Source organism: Nanorana parkeri, unplaced genomic scaffold (genome assembly GCF_000935625.1).
Source record: "Nanorana parkeri isolate BGI_ZX_2015 unplaced genomic scaffold, ASM93562v1 scaffold604, whole genome shotgun sequence".
Classification (NCBI taxonomy): domain Eukaryota; kingdom Metazoa; phylum Chordata; class Amphibia; order Anura; family Dicroglossidae; genus Nanorana; species Nanorana parkeri.
In genome coordinates, this window is record NW_017306872.1 from 590307 (window position 1) to 609190 (window position 18884).

General features: G+C 42.0%; 1 protein-coding gene across 1 annotated transcript in view; it reads left to right on the forward strand.

Moving 5' to 3' along the window:
• The window catches only part of CDH8 (cadherin 8), a 360027-nt gene that overhangs the window by 16193 nt on the left and 324950 nt on the right, over positions 1–18884 (forward strand). Inside the window, exon 2 of the mRNA XM_018562829.1 lies at positions 3363–3815. Coding sequence (XP_018418331.1) covers positions 3531–3815 — 285 coding nt within the window. The 5' untranslated portion in view covers positions 3363–3530. The remainder of the gene's footprint in view (positions 1–3362; positions 3816–18884) is intronic.

Consider the following 18884-nt stretch of genomic DNA (forward strand, 5'->3'; position numbering starts at 1 on the left):
GGGGCGCAGCCGCACTAGTGTTATGCTGCTAAAGGAAGCCTGGCATTTGATTTTCCAGGCTTCCGTATGACCCATGCCTTGGTGTGCACCCTGAATAGAAAGGGTGCAGTCGCGCAGGTCGAACACAGAAGCTGTCAGGCTTCCGGAACGGCCTGTGTCACTTCCCCGACACCCAGGCGGGGCCGGGAGAATGCCAATCTCTCCCCGGGCCCCGCCGGCGGCCGGCCGATTGATTGATTGCTATATGTTGTTGCTGCTGCTCCCTTAGTCCCTACGTTAAACCAGCCCTGATGCCTATGGCAAGGACCCTGGCGGGTCGGATGTGGCCGGCGGGCCGTAGCTTTAGGACCCCTGGTCTATCATATTCTGGGAGTGTGGTTAATATCTTACCCAACATTTGCAAGTAATACAATAATTCAACCACCGCTTGCAACATTTAGACAATGTAGGAGTTAACTTCCAAACAATGCATCTTTACCTTGGAAGGTAAGGTAGATAGGTTCCGGAGAATTCCATCACTATGGGAGGGTCACATACAAGTGTACACAAGTCTTACACTTGGTGAGAAGTCATTTGACATTCATTGGCCTTCAGACTCCTGAAAAAGTAGCTTAGCAATAAATTCCATAAAATAGCTACTCAGTTGCACTCTTGCCTAAGTCATAGTTAAATTATGTCTTACCAGTAGATGCCAATAGAACATTAACTTGCAAATATTGTCATTGCCGCTGCAAGGCGGTAAAGTTCTGCATGAGTTTTAATAAAACCCTGCCTCTTACGTGTAGTTGTCTTCTTTGTCTTCTCCCCAATGTTCTATAGAAGAATATATTTGTCAGCAATATGCATGCGTAAGCTTGGAGCATGCTTGCACAAGCACATAAGCACCTGATTTCCCTAAACAGAAATTGGGAGCTTTGTGTCTTCTCAAAAGACAAAGCAGCTTTGTAATCATGGAACAATAAGTGGTAAACAAAAAAAAAAAAAAGATAAGGTACAGGCTTGGAGTATACCGTATAATGATCATTAGGTCTACATGGAAAACCTATTCTGGAATAGGACATGTATTTGTAATTACTATAATACAATTTTGACTGTTCCAAAAATCTGATTGGCATCCACACCAGGGCATGAAACACTGAGATCAGCTTTTTTTTTGCCAAATAATTGCAACATCTGCCTTGGTAACCAACTGATGTCCATAAGGTTCTTCTTTTCATGTGGCTCTCTGGCGCTGTCCCTTGTAGTATCTCTTCCCTAAAACAACATGTCCTCTGTGATGAATGACGCCCAACAGCATGCTGTGAGTGCAGAGTGTTATGTGTATATATATATATATATACATACACATATATCCAAAATGTTGTGCATTTCTTTACAAAATATAGGATGACAGTGCAGTTACAATACAATAGGAGGACCTTGCTCTTGAGAGCTTACAATCTAAAAAAGGGAAAGGCAAGTGATGAAAAGGTAATAGCAAGTGTGGGGATAATTTGATCTGAGTACAGGTTTTAGGTGGAGGTGGCATCCCTGAACAGATGTGTTTTTAGGGATCAATAGGGTTAGTAAGCAAGCTACTGTCCAACCACTACATGGGTAGCCATGGAGGAAATGTACCAATGCCCCCAGAAAAAAAAAATCCTGGTAACAAAGAATTTTCAACTCTCTCTAGGGGCTACAATACACAATGACAATATGGCTTCTGTGAGTTCATCCTTTTATAGAAAGCGAATCGGTAATAATTTCTTGATATTATTGATCTCTTGTGTCTCAGCTGACCGGGAGCAATAGCTTGATTGTTTGTTATTTCTGTAGGGGAACCTGAACATTTTTTTGGCCAATAGTTTGGGATTTGTGAGCTTTGTGAATTTTGGGGATTAACCATAAACCTATGGCAGCTGCCAACCCAAACCTCACCCATGCTCTAGGGCAGGAAGGGGAAACACTAAGGGATGGGGAGGAGAGGCTGGAATTAGGCATTTATTGGGGTGACCTTTCTATCGTTGGCACTGTTGCAGCATTTGTTGGATAGCTGAGTTCACTGGTTTGACATGTTTATTGGTATTGCTTATAGAGTAATTCCACTTTTGTTGAGAAAAAAAAAAATCAATCCTCTCTGGGTGGTCTGTGTACATTACAAGGATTGGGACAAACTTTGTTGCAGTTTCCTACCTGTTTCTGTCTGAAGAAAAAGCTGTTTGTTGCAGCATGTCCTTTCCAAATTGATCCCTGAATGGAAGGTCTGGGTTCATTATAATCAGCTGGTGGACTTTCTGTGTCTTGTAATGATGAAAGTTGCAGTGTCAGCATCCCTTTAATAGTAATTAACCCTTAGCCCTCATTCACGCCAGTAACAGCCGGCCTGTACAGATCTGTGCTGCATGCACGGCCGTATCGGGCAGCTCCTGGGAAGAACAGGTGCTGTGTGTGATTACACGCAGCAGCCTGTTCTTCTCTACGGGAGAATGCCGCTGTGTACTCACCCGAACTGCACGTCTGTGTGGGTGTCTGTACTAGTACACTGACAGGATGGATCCTGTCTGCGTCCAAGCAGGGACACTAGCACCCGCACGAACGCGCAGTTCAGGTGAGCATACGGTGGTGTATGGCCGCGTACTCCCACAAAGAAGAACAGGCTGCTGCATACAAATCACATGCAGCACCTGTCCTTCCCAGGAGTGGCCCGATACGGCCGTACACGCAGCATGGATCTGTATGGGCCGGCTGTTAGTCGTGTGAATAAGGCCTTAGGAAGAATCTCACCAAAAATGTAATTCCTATTACTAGGGATGCCAAAAATTGTACTTGTATCTTAGGGCAGACTTCTGGGAAAACTAGTCAGCCAATCACAGAAGCAGGAAGTGACATTTCTGGGTTTGTTCACCAACTGTCTATGGAACTCTGTACATAGTTACACTCCATACATTCCATACGGAGATTGCATTGCATTTTTTGACAGATTTAAAACATTACCACAGCTACAGTTTTAAATTGAAAGGTAATTTCAATAACAATAAATTACAGAATGGCTTTTGCAACAATTTGTTTATGCTATATTAATTTTTTAAAGATTTTTTCATTTTTCTATTGCGAGGTACACTTCAAGAAAAGTTACTTTTTAAAATAATAGTGAAATAAAGCACGTTTATGAATATTTATGAACACTAAAGTAATGTAAACTGTCACATATGTAACATTCTAGACCCTATTGGTGACATTTCTTTGTGATTTTTGTTTTCCTCTCTCTCCTCTTGTGATACAAACACCTTCAAAATTTGACCTTACAATTACTGTTAACTGTGAACAACATAGTATGTCCTGCTGTACAAGTTCCTCACTTCTCTCTATTTTTCCTTTTTAAGGGAAACATCAATGAGCGATATTCCAGACTCGTCATGTCCTTCATTCGTGAACTATTTGTGCTTATGTTTATTGAGCAATAAAGCCGCGGATCAGCTGCAAGTAAATATCTCTCGCCGCATGATGAATTGGATGGCTGCAATCTGGATGTGAGCAAGAACATTTGTTTCATGTTGTCCGCGCTCCCTTTAACCCGTGTTAAAATGCCAGAAAGACTGGGGGAAACATTCATGGATGTTTGGACTCCATTAATCATATTATGGATTGCTGTACTTCCTCATGTATATATGGCTCCGAGGGATGATTCCCATGTACTCACCACCGATGCCACCTTGGAACTTAGTGGAATCAACGATGAGCAAAAAGTTTTGAACCGATCCAAGAGAGGCTGGGTGTGGAATCAAATGTTTGTTCTGGAAGAGTTCTCTGGCCCTGAACCCATACTAGTTGGAAGGGTATGTTTTGGAATTTTTTGATTAATTCCTGCTGTCAACTAAGTCAAGCTATCTTTATTACTATCTGACATCATAGGCCTGATTTTATATTTAAATTTTGTCTGTGCATGCATTTTGTCTCTTTGCTTTGACATGCAATTTACCTGTGCTGTTAATGCATTGATTTTTATTAAAGCCCAATTAAACTTTTAGTTCAAATCAGCTAAATGCCTTCCTGGTGCATGAAAACAAAAGTTGTGCAAAGTCTTACAGTACTTTTCTTTAGAAAGTAGCCACAGCCTGAGTAGACATGCCTGTCCCCTGTCAACATGCTGCAGAGAAGGAGCCTTGCTCTCTGTGAGGAAGCAGTGGTCTCTCTGCAGAGGTGCAACATGTCCCCTTCTGAGTCAGACCTATAGCTTTGCAATCAGAAAAGCATTTGATCTCTTCTGATTGGAGAGCTATGTCTCTAGGGAGACTCCAGACGGCACTGGGTGAGATTGTCTACATCAGTAGATGTTTCCTGACATTTTATGGTGCCGGCTGCTGCTGATAATTTTGTTATTTTGTTTTACTTAGGGGTTCACTTGAAAGTTAATTTATTTAATAAACTCCATATCTGCTTTAAAAATAACTCACTTATGTTATATATACATAAATATATATATATATATATATATACACTACATATACAGTATGTGTTTTGAAGGCAGTAAGAGTTAGAATACTCAGAAGAATGTATGGCAGATGATCCTGCCAAAAATCTACTGGGCTCCTAACTTCCTGCTGTGAGCTGACAACCCTGCCTCTGCTGCACAGAAATCCCAGGCAGTGTTGTCAGCCTTGCCCAGTTCTCCTCTGCATGGAATACAGACCATGTTCTCCTCTCCTAACCTCCATAACATAAGAGGAGAGGTGATCCGTAGTCCAGCAGGGTAAAATTCACACAGGTCTGCTGTGTTTTTAAAGAAACCCTATATCACGAAACCTGTACGCATTGCAGAGATGTACTGCATATTTTTTGCCCTAAGATACACTTTAGGGGGCAATTTATAAATCTTCCACCCAGCATTATGCTGAGTGAATGCCATGCAAATGGCATTCTCACCACTAGATGGAACTGAGGAGCATAGAAATGCTGTGCAAATGGAATTCGCCCAGCATTTGGTGTTTAGGTCCAATGGAGTAAAGGAGCATAGGCATTTCCTATGCTCCTCAGCTCCCTCTAGTGGCGAGAATGCTGTGTAAATGGCTCTCACCTGACGTATAGCTGGGTGGAAGATTTATAAATTGACCCCTTAGTGAGTTGAGTGTTTATAGTAAAGTGGGCACTACCTGATAGGTTGTTATGAGTCTCTGTGCATCCTCATTACTCTTTTTAGTGCCTTACGAAATAACCCAGATAGTGGAAGGAGTTTAACACAATGTATTAGGCACTTTTGACATCACTCTAACATTAATGAATCTCCTTCCTGGAGAATTAAAAGCATACGTATTCTTTCTGCAAACAAAATGACAACCCTTGCTGTGTCAAAAGGACAGGTACACTTTAATTGGTTCAAATATACAGACTACTGTGGGGATTATCAAAGAACATCATGTTCTTATTTCTGCAATACAAACATAAAAGTAATGGGACTGACACACACGGCAATATGTTGGTTTGGCAGGACTACAGAATAACAGAATCACTCAGCTATTTGGCTGCCATCTTGCTGGATGGCACATCTTGGTAGGAAGACAACCACATGCAAGCACTGATCTAATCATAACTTAATCTTTTTTTCCCCCCCATATTACCTGATGATATGCATCTGTTTGTACTCCCGATTTCTAATCTTATTATATATGTGTTTAAAGCATGCATGTGTTTCCTGGCTCTGGGTTCAACCAGGAACAGCATAATGTTAAAGTGGACCTGTCAGTAACTTTACAAGTCTGTATTCATGATTTTCTGGCAGTTACAGTGTACAGTAACTCCTAAAAAACAACATTAACCACTTCAGTACCGACATGTTGCACCCTCTTCATAATCAGGACATTTTATAGTTTTCAGCGCTGTGATGGTTTGACTGAGTATTACTTTGTCATGGACAATTCTAACCACATAAATTTTTTAGTGAGATAGAGCTTTCTTTTGGTGGTAATTAAGCACCATAAGCTCTACTTTGAAGTCTATGTGGCCAAAAATGCAGGATTCTGCCCCAAAAAGAAGCTGATGTACTTTTTCAAGCTACAACAAACACAACGTTCAGGTGTGCATTGGCCCATTGAGAACAATGGGTTTCTTCATGCTAAGTGTTTTTGCCCTTTTGGAATTCACTTGCCAAAATGCTCAGGTGTGAATGAGGTCTGTTGGTCTCCTTTACCATTTATTATTCCACTGCAACATTGTATCTTTGTAAAGCTGGCCATATACTTATAGTTTATGTGCAGATTTTCTATGGTCAGATGGAAAAGGTGCAACAGATTCTCCATCTATGCTAAAATATGTGGATGAAGGAATCTCCCACTGGGCCAAGCTTCAGTATCTTGCTAGTCAGCCCCGCTAGCTATCAAAAGACCTGAACAATCTGATTGGATGCAGGCATTGTTCAGGTGTTTTGAGAGCAAGCGGAGCCAACTAGCAAGATACTGAAGCTTGGCCCAGCGTGAGATTTCTCCATCCACACAGTTTAGCGTAGATGGTGGAATCTGTTGCACCTTTTTCATCTAACCATGGAAAATCTCAGATAATCTATAGGTGTGTGGCCATCTTAACAAGATGAGAGGCAGTAGCAAAGAGTTGATATGTGTAAGACATTTGTGAACAAAGCTAAGAACTGCACAAGCACCAGGATTAATACAACGGTGCCATCTACGAGCCAGCATCTCAGTTCTGGAAGCAGATGCAGATTTTTGGTAGTGTCTTCTGATAGGGGCATCCCTAGCCTTTGCCTGAGGCAGCGGGGGGTAGGGAGGTTGCTAGTGGTGCATGCTATAAGGGGGTGGGGGGCACTGGACTGGAGGTGGAGGTATAGCCTTTGCATTATCTGGCAACCAGTGTCTTCACTGGATGCCAGGTGCAGAGTGGGATCCATGCCAAGTTCTGCTTGCTACCCCCTACCCCCCCCCCCCCCCCACATGACCCAAAGAGATGCCTCCTGATGCAAAAGCCTCAGGCTGCCTTAATACAGGGATGACCTTGCCTTCTGAAGAGAAAAGCAGATGAAGGCATTGTCAGGGGGAAATGCTATGTTCTCTGAGAAGTAACATACTGCGAGGGTTACAACTACATATTAGCTTGGATGCACTTACAATGATAAAATGTGCCTGGTGACAACAGGTCTACTTTAATGTGATTTTAAATGGCCACCAAACACGAGATTAGCTCCCTCATAGTTGGTACACATTGTGATTGGAGATTTTCCCTGTAAATGAGCAGAATTCACAAATATTCCTGCCTCACTGATGAAACATTTTTAGTGTGTTTGCGCAGAAGCTAATAATATATGACCATAAGTGAACAATATTTTTTCCTGTACATCGGCGGTTAATGCATTCAAGTACATCATAATCATATTCTGTCCATGTCAGCAGGAGAATGACACAGAAAATACCTTTACTTTCCTTCCATTACATAAATTGCTGTATTTCCGTCTATTTTTTCCACATTAAATATGACTTATAAATAGTGAAGATGGCACCCTGGTAGTTTGGTTTATGGCTGACATAGCTCAGGGTGCAGTAGTTCACTAAACCTCGGAGGTGTCATTGAAGTTCAGCACTGAGCACTGCCAAATGCAGTACACAATGCTACCACTAGAGGCATCAGCTGCCAAATGATTTTCTCATATGAGCTGATGTCAATAATCAGCTGGGAAATGTGTCATAGCAGTCTTTGATTTTAGATTTTTTTTAAAATCAAAAGTGGGAGTATGGAACTCCAAGATGATCCCTGAATTCCCTCATTAATCTTGCCTGAATTGAAAGAAAACAGCACATGTGGTTTTTAAATGTCAGTACATAAAAACAATGTCATACAGATTTTCAGCAATTGTAAGCCTTTCAAAAAGTCGGTGTTATGCTAAATTATGCCCACACCAATCCAACTTGATCTTAAAGCTATGCTAACAACTAACACAAACCCATATGGTTTCCCTGCTTGCATCGCAATGTAGTGTCAATAGGGGAAATAAAGTTCTTCAAATGTAAACGTTCCCTTTGAATCGCCATTCCAGGTCGTTACTTAAAAATTACAGCTATGTGGTTTAGTATCAGAATAGAAAATAGATCAATTAAAGCAATATCAGTCCTGAAAATATGCAATATGTAAGGGTAGACCACAAACTCTAAGGGCTCAGTCACACTATGCAATTTGGGATTCCTGCAGCAGGAACCTATGGATCCAGGAATCCCAAATCTCCTGTTTAGAGGCAGCCGCTGTCACTCGTTGACTGGGTGACAGCAGCCGTATCTGTAGGTGGCAGTCCACATGTAATCATACGTGATACAATTACATGCAGTTGGCATAGATCACTGTCCCTCGAAACAGGATAGATGAGTTGAGGGGCAATGATCCATTCCAAATCACATGCAACCGTATAATTTACATGCGGAGTACCACATACAGATGCAACAGCTGTCACCCTGCCATAAACATGAACGGGTGACAGCGGCTGCATCTAAATGGGAGATGTCGGATTCCTGCCACAAGAATCCATAGTTTCCAGCCATAGGAATCCTAAATTGCATAGTGCAAAGTGCATAATGTAGCCTAAAAGGGGTAAGGCGTGGAATGGAGGCATCTCCGAAATGAAAAACACGCTCTGAGACTCGGGATTATGGAAGAAAAAGGCCTTGGGACTCAAGTGGTTAAAGCACAACTTCTGCAAAAGGTTTGGTTTTTTTAAAAGCATCAGTCAGAATGAAATATGATGGGCTCTCTAACAGATCAATAGACGTGTATATCCAGGCGCACAACAAATGCTTTACAGTCCTTTCAAGAGAAGGGTGCTCAGTGAAAAAGCCAACAGATGGCTCCGCTGTATAAATCAGCAAACAAAGTATAATCGCCAGCACAACCGCGTTGTCCAGCATAAGCATATTTAATGCTCACATGAGGTACAATGACGTTTCAGAGCCTCATAGGACTCCTTCTCCAAGGCAAGAGTGATGATATAATGTCACCATTGGCTGATGAAGAACTCCTATTAGGCTGTGAAATGCCATTGTATCTCATATGCTCATTAACTATGCTCGGGCTCTCAAACAGGTTCCCAGACAGCAATACAACCGTTTTCTTCTAGTCAGATCTTTATTGCTGTTCACCCTTTGGGGAGATTTCCTCTGCATTTTTAATGCATTTACACTTTATTTGTCTAAGGGTCGTCATACACACAAAGATTTCTCCATCCACACCAAACAGCATGGATGGGTGAATCTTCCTTGCTAGGTTATTGAATTCTGACAGCCAGCACCTGTTGCTTTCAGAATACAATTTTCCAGGTGGTGCCCGTAGGGCTACCCACAGCTCGGGTCCACAGGAGTTGGTGAAATTTGAGCAGTGTATGGACAGCCCCACCACCCCCCGCCCCCTCCATTCCTTTACTTTCTGTCCTTATTCCAGCAATGAGGACCATAGCCGCTTGTCAAAATCTTCTCTGCAGGGTGCACCAATCCATGTTTTCTATTTTCCATTTTAGATTTCTAAGGTTAAGCTCATCATGGGTGAAAGAGAAGGTTGAGGTGTGTGATGTATACACTGTTTTCTGCATAAACTTTATGTTGGACTCTTGTTGGACTCACTGGATCATTTATGTGGGGTATTTATAAACATTTCACAGAGCCATTCACCCTGTAAAAATGCATGTACATTAATTCTATGCAAATGGAGACAAAAACAAATGTTATTAGCATATTTTCTTTCCAGATCGAATGTAGTTTCAAGTAAATACCACACTACGGCCACTAGATGGAGCTAAGGATCATAGGAACAAATATTTAATTCTTATGCTTCTCAGCTCTGTCTATTAACCATATTGCAGTATTTATCTGAATTTACATTCGATCTGGAAAATAAATATGCTAATTACATTTATTATTTCCTCCATTCGCAGAGAATCAATGTACATGTGATTTCGCAAGGAGAATGGCTCTGTGGATTACCCTTTAGATGTGACTGCAATCAGTCAACCAATCAGCAGACTGTACAGCTAAAGGGTTCTATTCACTAAGCTGCCGAGGGCAGCCAAGTGAATGACCGATCTGAAGTGAACGTGTCAGAATAAAGAAAAACAAGACACAGCAGGGCTTCTCTCCGTGGCGGCCGGGAGCAGGAGACTCCCGGGGTGCCAGGTGAGAGTTAGCTGTTTGGAGATCAGTGTCCCTGGTTAGCAGGTATCCAGCGCCGCTGATCTCTCTGAAAGTGGCGGGAGCCAGCCGTAAGATCACGGCTGTCTCCGCCCAGCTGTCAGAAGCAGGCTGTCGGCCGGCCGCTCAGCCAGCTTTGGCTTTCAGCCCGGCTCCGCCGAGCCGATGCATATGCGTTCGGCTCAACCGAGCCGCTCGGCCATGATCGGGAGCTGTACGGGCTATTGTGAATAGCCCGTACAGCACCCCTTCGGTTCTACTGAACCGAAGGGGTCCTGGGGCCGAAGCTAGCCGAAGGATCGGCCGAAGCTACGGCCAGATCCTTCGGCAGCTTTGTGAATAGACCCCAAAGTCAACAACACCTAGTGACCACAGGCAGAAGTAGGCACATCTAAAGGGATCCTGGGGATGTGTTCTTTCCTTTAGTGCTTTTGAAAAATACCTGAAGCAGAATATTGTGATATTTACAGGAGCCTGCGGCCCCCCCCCACTAGACTCAGAGCAAAGAGCAGAAGACATTAGACATGTGCGATTCAGACACATTCTAATTTACGAATCCCAATGCACCCGAATGCGTCCGAATCTGAATTTCCGTTTCCGAATTTCGGCTCCTGTCTGAATTTCAAAAACTAAACTGAATCGGACATGTGCCTTTTCTGGCCAATCAAATGTGTTTTTCAGTTTAATGCATCTGAATGGGTCTGAACACAAATTTTCGTTATGGCAACATCGGAGCCATAGACAGTATATACATATAATACTAAAGCTGAGGCTCCTAGACCCGAATGGATTTCGGGATCCAAATTTCCGAATTGCATTTGGGAGCTCCTGAATGCCATTCACGTCTTTAGTAATACAATACTGTATATGTACATGGCTCACAGACACAAATGGCATTCAGTAGCTCCCGAATGCAATTCAGAAATTCGGATCTGGAATGCCACTTGGTTCTGGGAGCCACGGTGTTAGTAGTAGATGTATATGGCTCAAAGACCCGAATGGCATTCGGGAGCTCCCGAATGCAATTTGAAAATTCGGATCCCAAATGTCGTTTGGGTCTGGGAGATTCAGCTTTAGTATTAGTATCTGTTATAGAAGTATAGAAAATGGTTTTCTGTGGTAATCGCAATGAATATTCGTAAACTTATCCGAATCCCGAAATAATTCAATATCCGAAGTAAACCACATTTTCCCACAGCTTACATGTCCAGAAGACAGACCCAGTGATGATGTCACTGGATTTCAGCAGAGGTATTTCTTTTTAAAAAATTGATTAAAAAAGTGTAATTGCGGGGGGGCGGTCTTTGGGGGGACAAAGAGAAGGTGTTATATACATACACTACCCTTCATCTTTAAGAATTTACCAGTAATTCCAAACATTGCAAAAACAATAACTCAGCACTATAGCCTCTTGGTAGCTGGATTAATGAACAACATCAAAAATTGTTTTTCTAAACTGTCTACCCACTCACATGCAGGAGAGATGTAAACATGCCGGGGGTTAATCACTTGCAGAGAAGATACAGCACACTAAGCCGCATTCTGCAGCAGACTTTATCTTATAATTATCAAGAGGTTATAGAAGGGATTGGATAAATCTACATCGCGGTAGAAAACCCCCTTAGCAGACACAAAATGACATTTTGCCAGCTAAAGTAAACAATGCACAAAGAATGTTTTGACATTCATTAGCCTTATTTTTCATGGATTCCTTCCACAAGTCGAAGAACTACATCAACGATGCATGTGACTGAAGGAGGCCTAGCCGTCTATATGGTGCGTCTTCTCTTTTCATCCCGATGCACAAACATAATTTCAGCAGCTACTGATATTCAATTATCTCGGCTCCTGCACTAAAGGAGGCAAAAAAAAAAAAGCAATATGAAAAATGTTATCGTACATATGAAATGCACTGAAAAAAAAAAAAAAGAGAGGCCCGGAAATTAGACCTTCAGAGCGAGGTTAGCCTTGTTAAAAATTTGTCTTGGCTATCTATATCTCCAAGCTTATACTGTGGTGTTCTGAAGGAAGCCTTAATTCTGAGATATTTTAATGATGGCACAGAATGAATAAAGGATGAAACGTCCAGGATAAAATGAAAGCTTCCTATGATTTTATACACATAACAAGGCATAATCATATCCCATTCCAAAACAAGATGTTCTAGATCCTGAAAAATTAGGGTCTTCAGCCTGAAGCCATCGGACTCGCTGCTCGTTAAACTTGACAATTATACGAGGGTTGTATTTTTGTTACAGGCTTCACCGATGCATTTTGAGGCTCTTGAAGAGCAGGCTTTTCCTCTCACCTGCAGATAATATATTTTATTTCATTTAGGAGACCCTAGAAAGTATAACCCAGCGTGTTTACTGGGTATTGTATTGTAAATATTTAAAGTGTTTTGATTTTCGTTTGGAACTTAGACAAAAAGCTGGTTCCCTTGTTGCTAAAAAAGATATATCTTTGTATATTGCCGAACTGGAAAATAACAGGCTGGATCAAATTTTTGTTACAAGGGGGGCCAATCAGTTCTTATCCTCACCATGATCTAGATGTGCTTTGGATCTGACATTATGCAGGTTTATAGGTGGAAATCTTAGTAATATGCATGCCGATTTTTGTTTTTGTAGGTCGTGGTGACTTATAGTTTGAGTCAAGAGAAATGGAGTTGGTGTCATGCCGGTCAAAGTTGAATACCTAGCCGTGTGTTGATGCTAGCAGACAATGCACCTGCACATTGAGCTGCAGAAACTGTCACTTTTGTTTGCGATTGTGGCTATGAATCTCTGCACCATCCACCTTACTCACCTTACTCACCTGACCTGGCAACCTCCGACTTCTTCCTGTTTCCAAATCTGAAGAAATAGCTTCAAGCCCCCAATCAATGATGTCTATGTCTATGATCAATGATGATAGCTAGCAGCAACACACTCGGTATTCAACTTTGTCCGGCATGAGACCTACTCCATTTCTCTTGGCTCTAACTATAATTTACCATGACCTACAAAAACAAACATTGGCATGCATATTACTAAGATATCCACCTATAAACCTGCAGAATTTCAGATCCCTAGAACATCCCTAGAACATCTAGATCATGATGAGGGTAAGAACTTATTGGGGTCGCCTCGTACAAAATTAACACTTTTAATTAAAAAAAATGGTCCTCTGAGGAACTGAAGACAATTGGAACAGGATGCAAGTTCCTCAGTTTCTGTTTCTAATGGATAATGGGACAATATTTGTAATGCTTCTGATGTGAGTCCAAGGAGATTTGTTGTTAGTCTGGACTTTGTGTTGCCTAGATGTCAGCAGAAGCTCTGCAGTTATCTTTTAGTCACTGGTCAAGAGAAAGCCCTTGGCCAAAAAAATTATTTTCTTCAAAAACCATTTTAGATTACCGTATATACTCGAGTATAAGCCGAGATTTTCAGCCCATTTTTTTGGGTGAAAAGTGCCCCCCTCGGCTTATACTCGAGTCAGCGCCAGCGCGTCATCTTACTTACCTCGCCGAGCGTCGCGTCACTGCTGCTCGGTGTGCGGCGCTCCGAGCGGGGTCATCTGGCAGTCTCCGGGTCCTAATTTAGGTGGCCGGAGACTGCCAGATGACCCCGCTCGGAGCGCCGCACACCGCAGCAGCAGCGACGCTCGGCGAGGTAAGTAAGAAGAAGAAAAAACCCCCCGCAGCGGCCAGTCAGGCAGGGGAGCAGGGATGAGTCAGCGGCGCGCTGATCAGGCGAGAGGAGCTCCAGGTGGGGTTGTAATTTAGCGGGCAGGCACCTCTGAGCCAGCTAAATTAGGACCCCACCTGGAGCTCCTCCCACTGGACCAGCGCGCCGCTGACTCGTCCCTGCTCTCTCCGTGATGTGATGATCCGATCACCGGCACACAGTGAGGGAGGGGGGGGGGGGTAGAGAGAGAGATTAATTAAGCAATTATATATGTATTGTCTGCACTGTATTAGCAGTATATACTCTATATAGAGTATATACTGCTAATACAGTGCAGACAATACATTTACAATTATACTAACATGAATGTATTAAATGATCTGTATGTAGCCCTGTACTATGGATCATTTAACCCATTCATGTTAGCAGAGGATCATTGTAAATGTATTGTTGCAGGCACTCTATATGTACATGTACTATATACTACATATAGAGTGCACTGAACAATAGATTTACAATTATCCTCTGCTAATATGAATGGGTTAAATGATCCGTAGTACATGATATGTAGCCCTGTACCCCCTTTTCCACTTACAGAGCTAGGTTATTTTTCTTTTAAATAAATATTAATGTAATTTTATTGGTATCTATCTACCAGTAGCTGCCTCATTTCCCACCCTCGGCTTATATTCGGGTTAATACTTTTTCCCAGTTTTTTTTGCTAAAATTAGGTACCTCGGCTTATATTCGGGACGGCTTATACTCGAGTATATACGGTATATATGGTCAAAGATGTCTAAAAATTGAAGTTCAACTTGGTCATTAAAGGTTCCATTACACTAGCAAATATAGTCTAAAAGACAAAAGAATGATCTTTGCCTAAATGTCTCTTCTTAAAAAGATTGTGAAGTCATTCAGAAAAGTGGATTTTAAAACAAAGCCATGAAACATTTTTCTTTAAAGCATTTTCTGACTTTGGCCATAGGTTGTATGGCTTACTGTAACAAGAAACCATCACGCTGGGTGTTTACTGTTTCAACTGATCTATTTTGCTTCCTGTAAATGTTTGGCTTTTAAAATTTTTAGTCCTGAAGCTGAAAGCGTACCGTGCTCCAAATTTACCATCTGTCTTTTAACTATTATTGGGTTATTTTTTTGCTATGTATAAATATATACTGCTACAGGAGGTTTGACCCAGTTCTACTAGTTTAGACATAGCATGTGATTGACCCTTAGGCTGGTCGAAATGTCTAAAGATATTTTCTTAGCTGCATCTGTTGTGTCGTGAAATAAAGGCGCCTAATTGTCTTAAATACTTTTCTTCACCTTGTGTCAATATAACAGTACATGATGTGATAATTCAACTGTTGAATCTTTTTACGAATGGTATATTTGTAAACTCTGCCTTTACAGAAGGATAGTAAGATAGTAAAGAGTAACAAAGTAAAAAGCCATACAGTGGCAAGAAGTACCCTATATTACCAAAAGTATTGGGGCGCCTGCCTTTACACGCACATGAAATTTAATGGCATCCCAGTCCGTAGGGCTCAATATTGAGTTGGCCCACCCTTAGCCACTATAACAGCTTTAACTCTTCTGAGAAGGCATCCACAAGGTTTAGGAGTGTGTCTATGGGAATGTTTGACCATTGTTCCAGAAGCGCATTTGTGAGGTCAGGTACTGATGTTGGACGAGAAGGCCTGGCTCGCAGTCTCCGCTCTAATTCATCCCAAAGGTGTTCTATAAGGTTGAGGTCAGTCAAGTTCCTTCACCCCAAAATCGCTCATCTATGCCTTTATGGACCATGCTTTGTGCACTGGTGCACAGTCATGTTGGAACAGGAATGGGCCATCCCCAAACTGTTCGCACAAAGTTGGGAGCATGACATTGTCCAAAATATCTTGGTATGCTGATGCCTTAAGAGTTCACTTCACTGGAACTAAGGGGCCAAGCCCAACCCCTGAAAAACAACCCCACACCATAATCCCCGTCCACCAAACTTTACACTTGGCACAATGCATTCAGGCAAGTTCCGTTCTCCTGGCAACCGCCAAACCCAGACACGTCCATTGGATTGCCAGACAGAGAAGCATGATTCGTCACTACAGAGAACACGTCTCCACTTCTCTGGAGTCCAGTGGCGGTGTGCTTTACACCACTGCATCTGACGCTTTGCATTGCACTTGGTGATGTAAGGCTTGGATGCAGCTGCTCAGCCATGGAAACCCATTCCATGAAGCTCTCCACAGGGAGGGGGGGGGGTGGTGCCCCAATACTTTTGGCAATATAGTGTATATCTAAACCCAAAATCAAAAATATCATATATTTCAGCACATTAGTCCTTAGATGTGGTGGCTGCATTAGTTTTCTTTTTTCAAACCAAGTTAATTTTTTGCAAGTACAGAAAAATATCTGTTGATCGTAATAGAAATGCATTATCCTTTTAACTTTCTGTATACTACTCAAAAAATATCAGTTTCCTCAGCTATTTTCTGTGAACTGCACAACACATCCTTGTATATAATGGAGGTAAAGGGAGGTCGAGGTGTATATAGACCAAATCAGGAGAGCTGTTCCTCAATCGATACAGTACAGTGAGTGAAGGACAGGAAATGTGTTGCTGGCAGGATCACCAGGTGAAAAAAAGGTAGTTATGTTAATTAAATGTTTTATATTAATTACCATATTTTTCTGTCTATACGACGCCCCCATGTATAGGACGCCCCCCACTTTTCTTACCCAAAATTCAGAAATCAATATTTTCCATGCTCTTTTGCGTAACTGATTACATGCAGTTTAAATTTTGCAGAGTGAGACAGCCGCTTCCTGGTATTGGTATTTAACGGTATTTGTTTTATTTTCTGACATTTTATGGGCTCAGAATGGTCCGACATTACCGCTCCCTGTTACACTTGGGCACTGGCTACACACTCTCCGCAGTATCAGCTGACGTCGGGTACATAAGGCTCTTGATTGGAGGAAACCTGTTAGCTTGTCTCTGCAATCGGAAGTTGCACTCGTGAGGCTAGTTTGCAGAGGTATCGGTAGTTTCAAAACTGTGGTTCTCCTCTCGGCCCCCCCGTGTATAAGACGCCCCTTCATTTTTAGGTAAATATTTTTATGAAAAAGTAGCGTCTTATACACAGAAAAATACAGTATTATATTTATATATTTACATAGTATTTGAGGATGAATAAAGACACAGGTCCATCAAGTTCAACCTTTTGTGTGATTGTGCATGTGTGTATACGAGTCCCTGTGTGATCTTGCTTTTAAGAGTATCTGTACCCCTGTATGTTACGGTCTTGCCATACAGACAATGTGCAAGTGTCTGTACGGCAAGCGTACGGACATGGCGAATGAAGACAAGTGTCATTACACCACGCAGAGTGATGACACTTGTCTTCTGGGGCCGTTTACCACCAAAAATATGGCTGCTGACAATAAACCTCATTGCCCGCAATCATCTTGCACATGCTCAGTGCATCCCCACTACCACAGCAAAAGTGGCCGCTGAGATTGAGGTTTATTGTTGGTGGCCATCCTGATGTGGCAGCGGGTGCGCATGCGCAGCATGTCCCTGCACACAACAAAGATGGCCACCGCATGCTTTTTGTGGGCACTTTGTTGCCCAGAAACAAATCACTGTATATGCATATATATATATTATAAAGAGAGAGAGAGAGAGAGAGAGAGAGAGAGAGAGAGAGAGGGAATGAAGACAATACTATAGTTTCCTACTATACTTCTAGACACAAACCATACCATATATTACATTATATTGACTTTATGTTATTTTTTCTCACAATACTGAAAACATTATTGGAGAAAGCGACCCATATATTCAGGAGGAGTCTGAACTGTTGGCAAATGAGTCCATTTACAATGCTTTTCAAGAAGCCCTTTCCCCCCCCTTGTCTTTAACAGGCTGCATAATTGTAATGAGCTTCCATGTACATAAAACTAATTTAACACAAATTCTTGCAGCCTTTTAAAAAAATATGATGATCCCTTCAAGGTCATGCTAATAGGAAGTTTCCATTCCAAACTCAGCTTGGAGTTGAAATAAATGATCAAACAAGGTGTCTTAATAAATGTTTCTTTTCAAACAAGCAGCTTACTTCTAATGACCTTGTGCAATCATATATAACTTCCGTCTCCTTTTGTTCTTGCCTGGCGTAATTACTTCATTTGTTTATCCTGTTTTGATTAGCTGTTATGCTGTATGTACACGGTACAGATAATGTTCTAATGAAATGTAAGTTTAGCTGATTAGACAGTCTTCCAGTTACAGTCTGGACATAGTTAAATTGTAGAACGATCCATATTATTTTCACTCAGTTGTTTAACAACTGGACAGCATATGATGTAGATGTGGGAAGTTTAGTTGGGTATGCTGAAAAGTTTTGAGATTACATTACATTACAATTATTTAGTGCCAACATTTTCCATAGCCCTATAGAAGCATCATTGACATACAGAAACAGTAGGTGAGGAGGATCCTGCCCAAACGAGCTTACAGTCTAAGAGGAAGAGGACCAAAGACACAGAGGTGGGAAAGAGGAGCTAGGTGGGGATGAGTTCTCTTTCTTTGTCAATTCAAGTTACATTCTTTCCAGGCCAGTGATATACTAAGATTTTAGTAAACTTCATAGCAGAGTCTTATCTGCTTTTGTTCTGCGAAAGCTGACACAGCTTACTCCAGTAACTTTGTCAAGCTCACTGATGAGAAGGTCTGCTGTCAGTAAACACTTGATCAGCTACGGTATTGTAACCATAAAAGCATTGCCTCCTCAGTCTCTCTAAGGACATATGGCCATATTATTACCCAAGATGAAAGGTTTAATAGCTCATCTGAAGACATAGGGGTCTATTCACGAAGCTGCCGAAGGATCTGGCCGTAGCTTCGGCCGATCCTTCGGCTAGCTTCGGCCCCAGGACCCCTTCGGTTCAGTAAAACCGAAGGGGTGCTGTACGGGCTATTCACAATAGCCCGTACAGCTCCCGATCATGGCCGAGCGGCTCAGCCGAGCCGAACGCATATGCATCGGCTCGGCTGAGCCGTGCT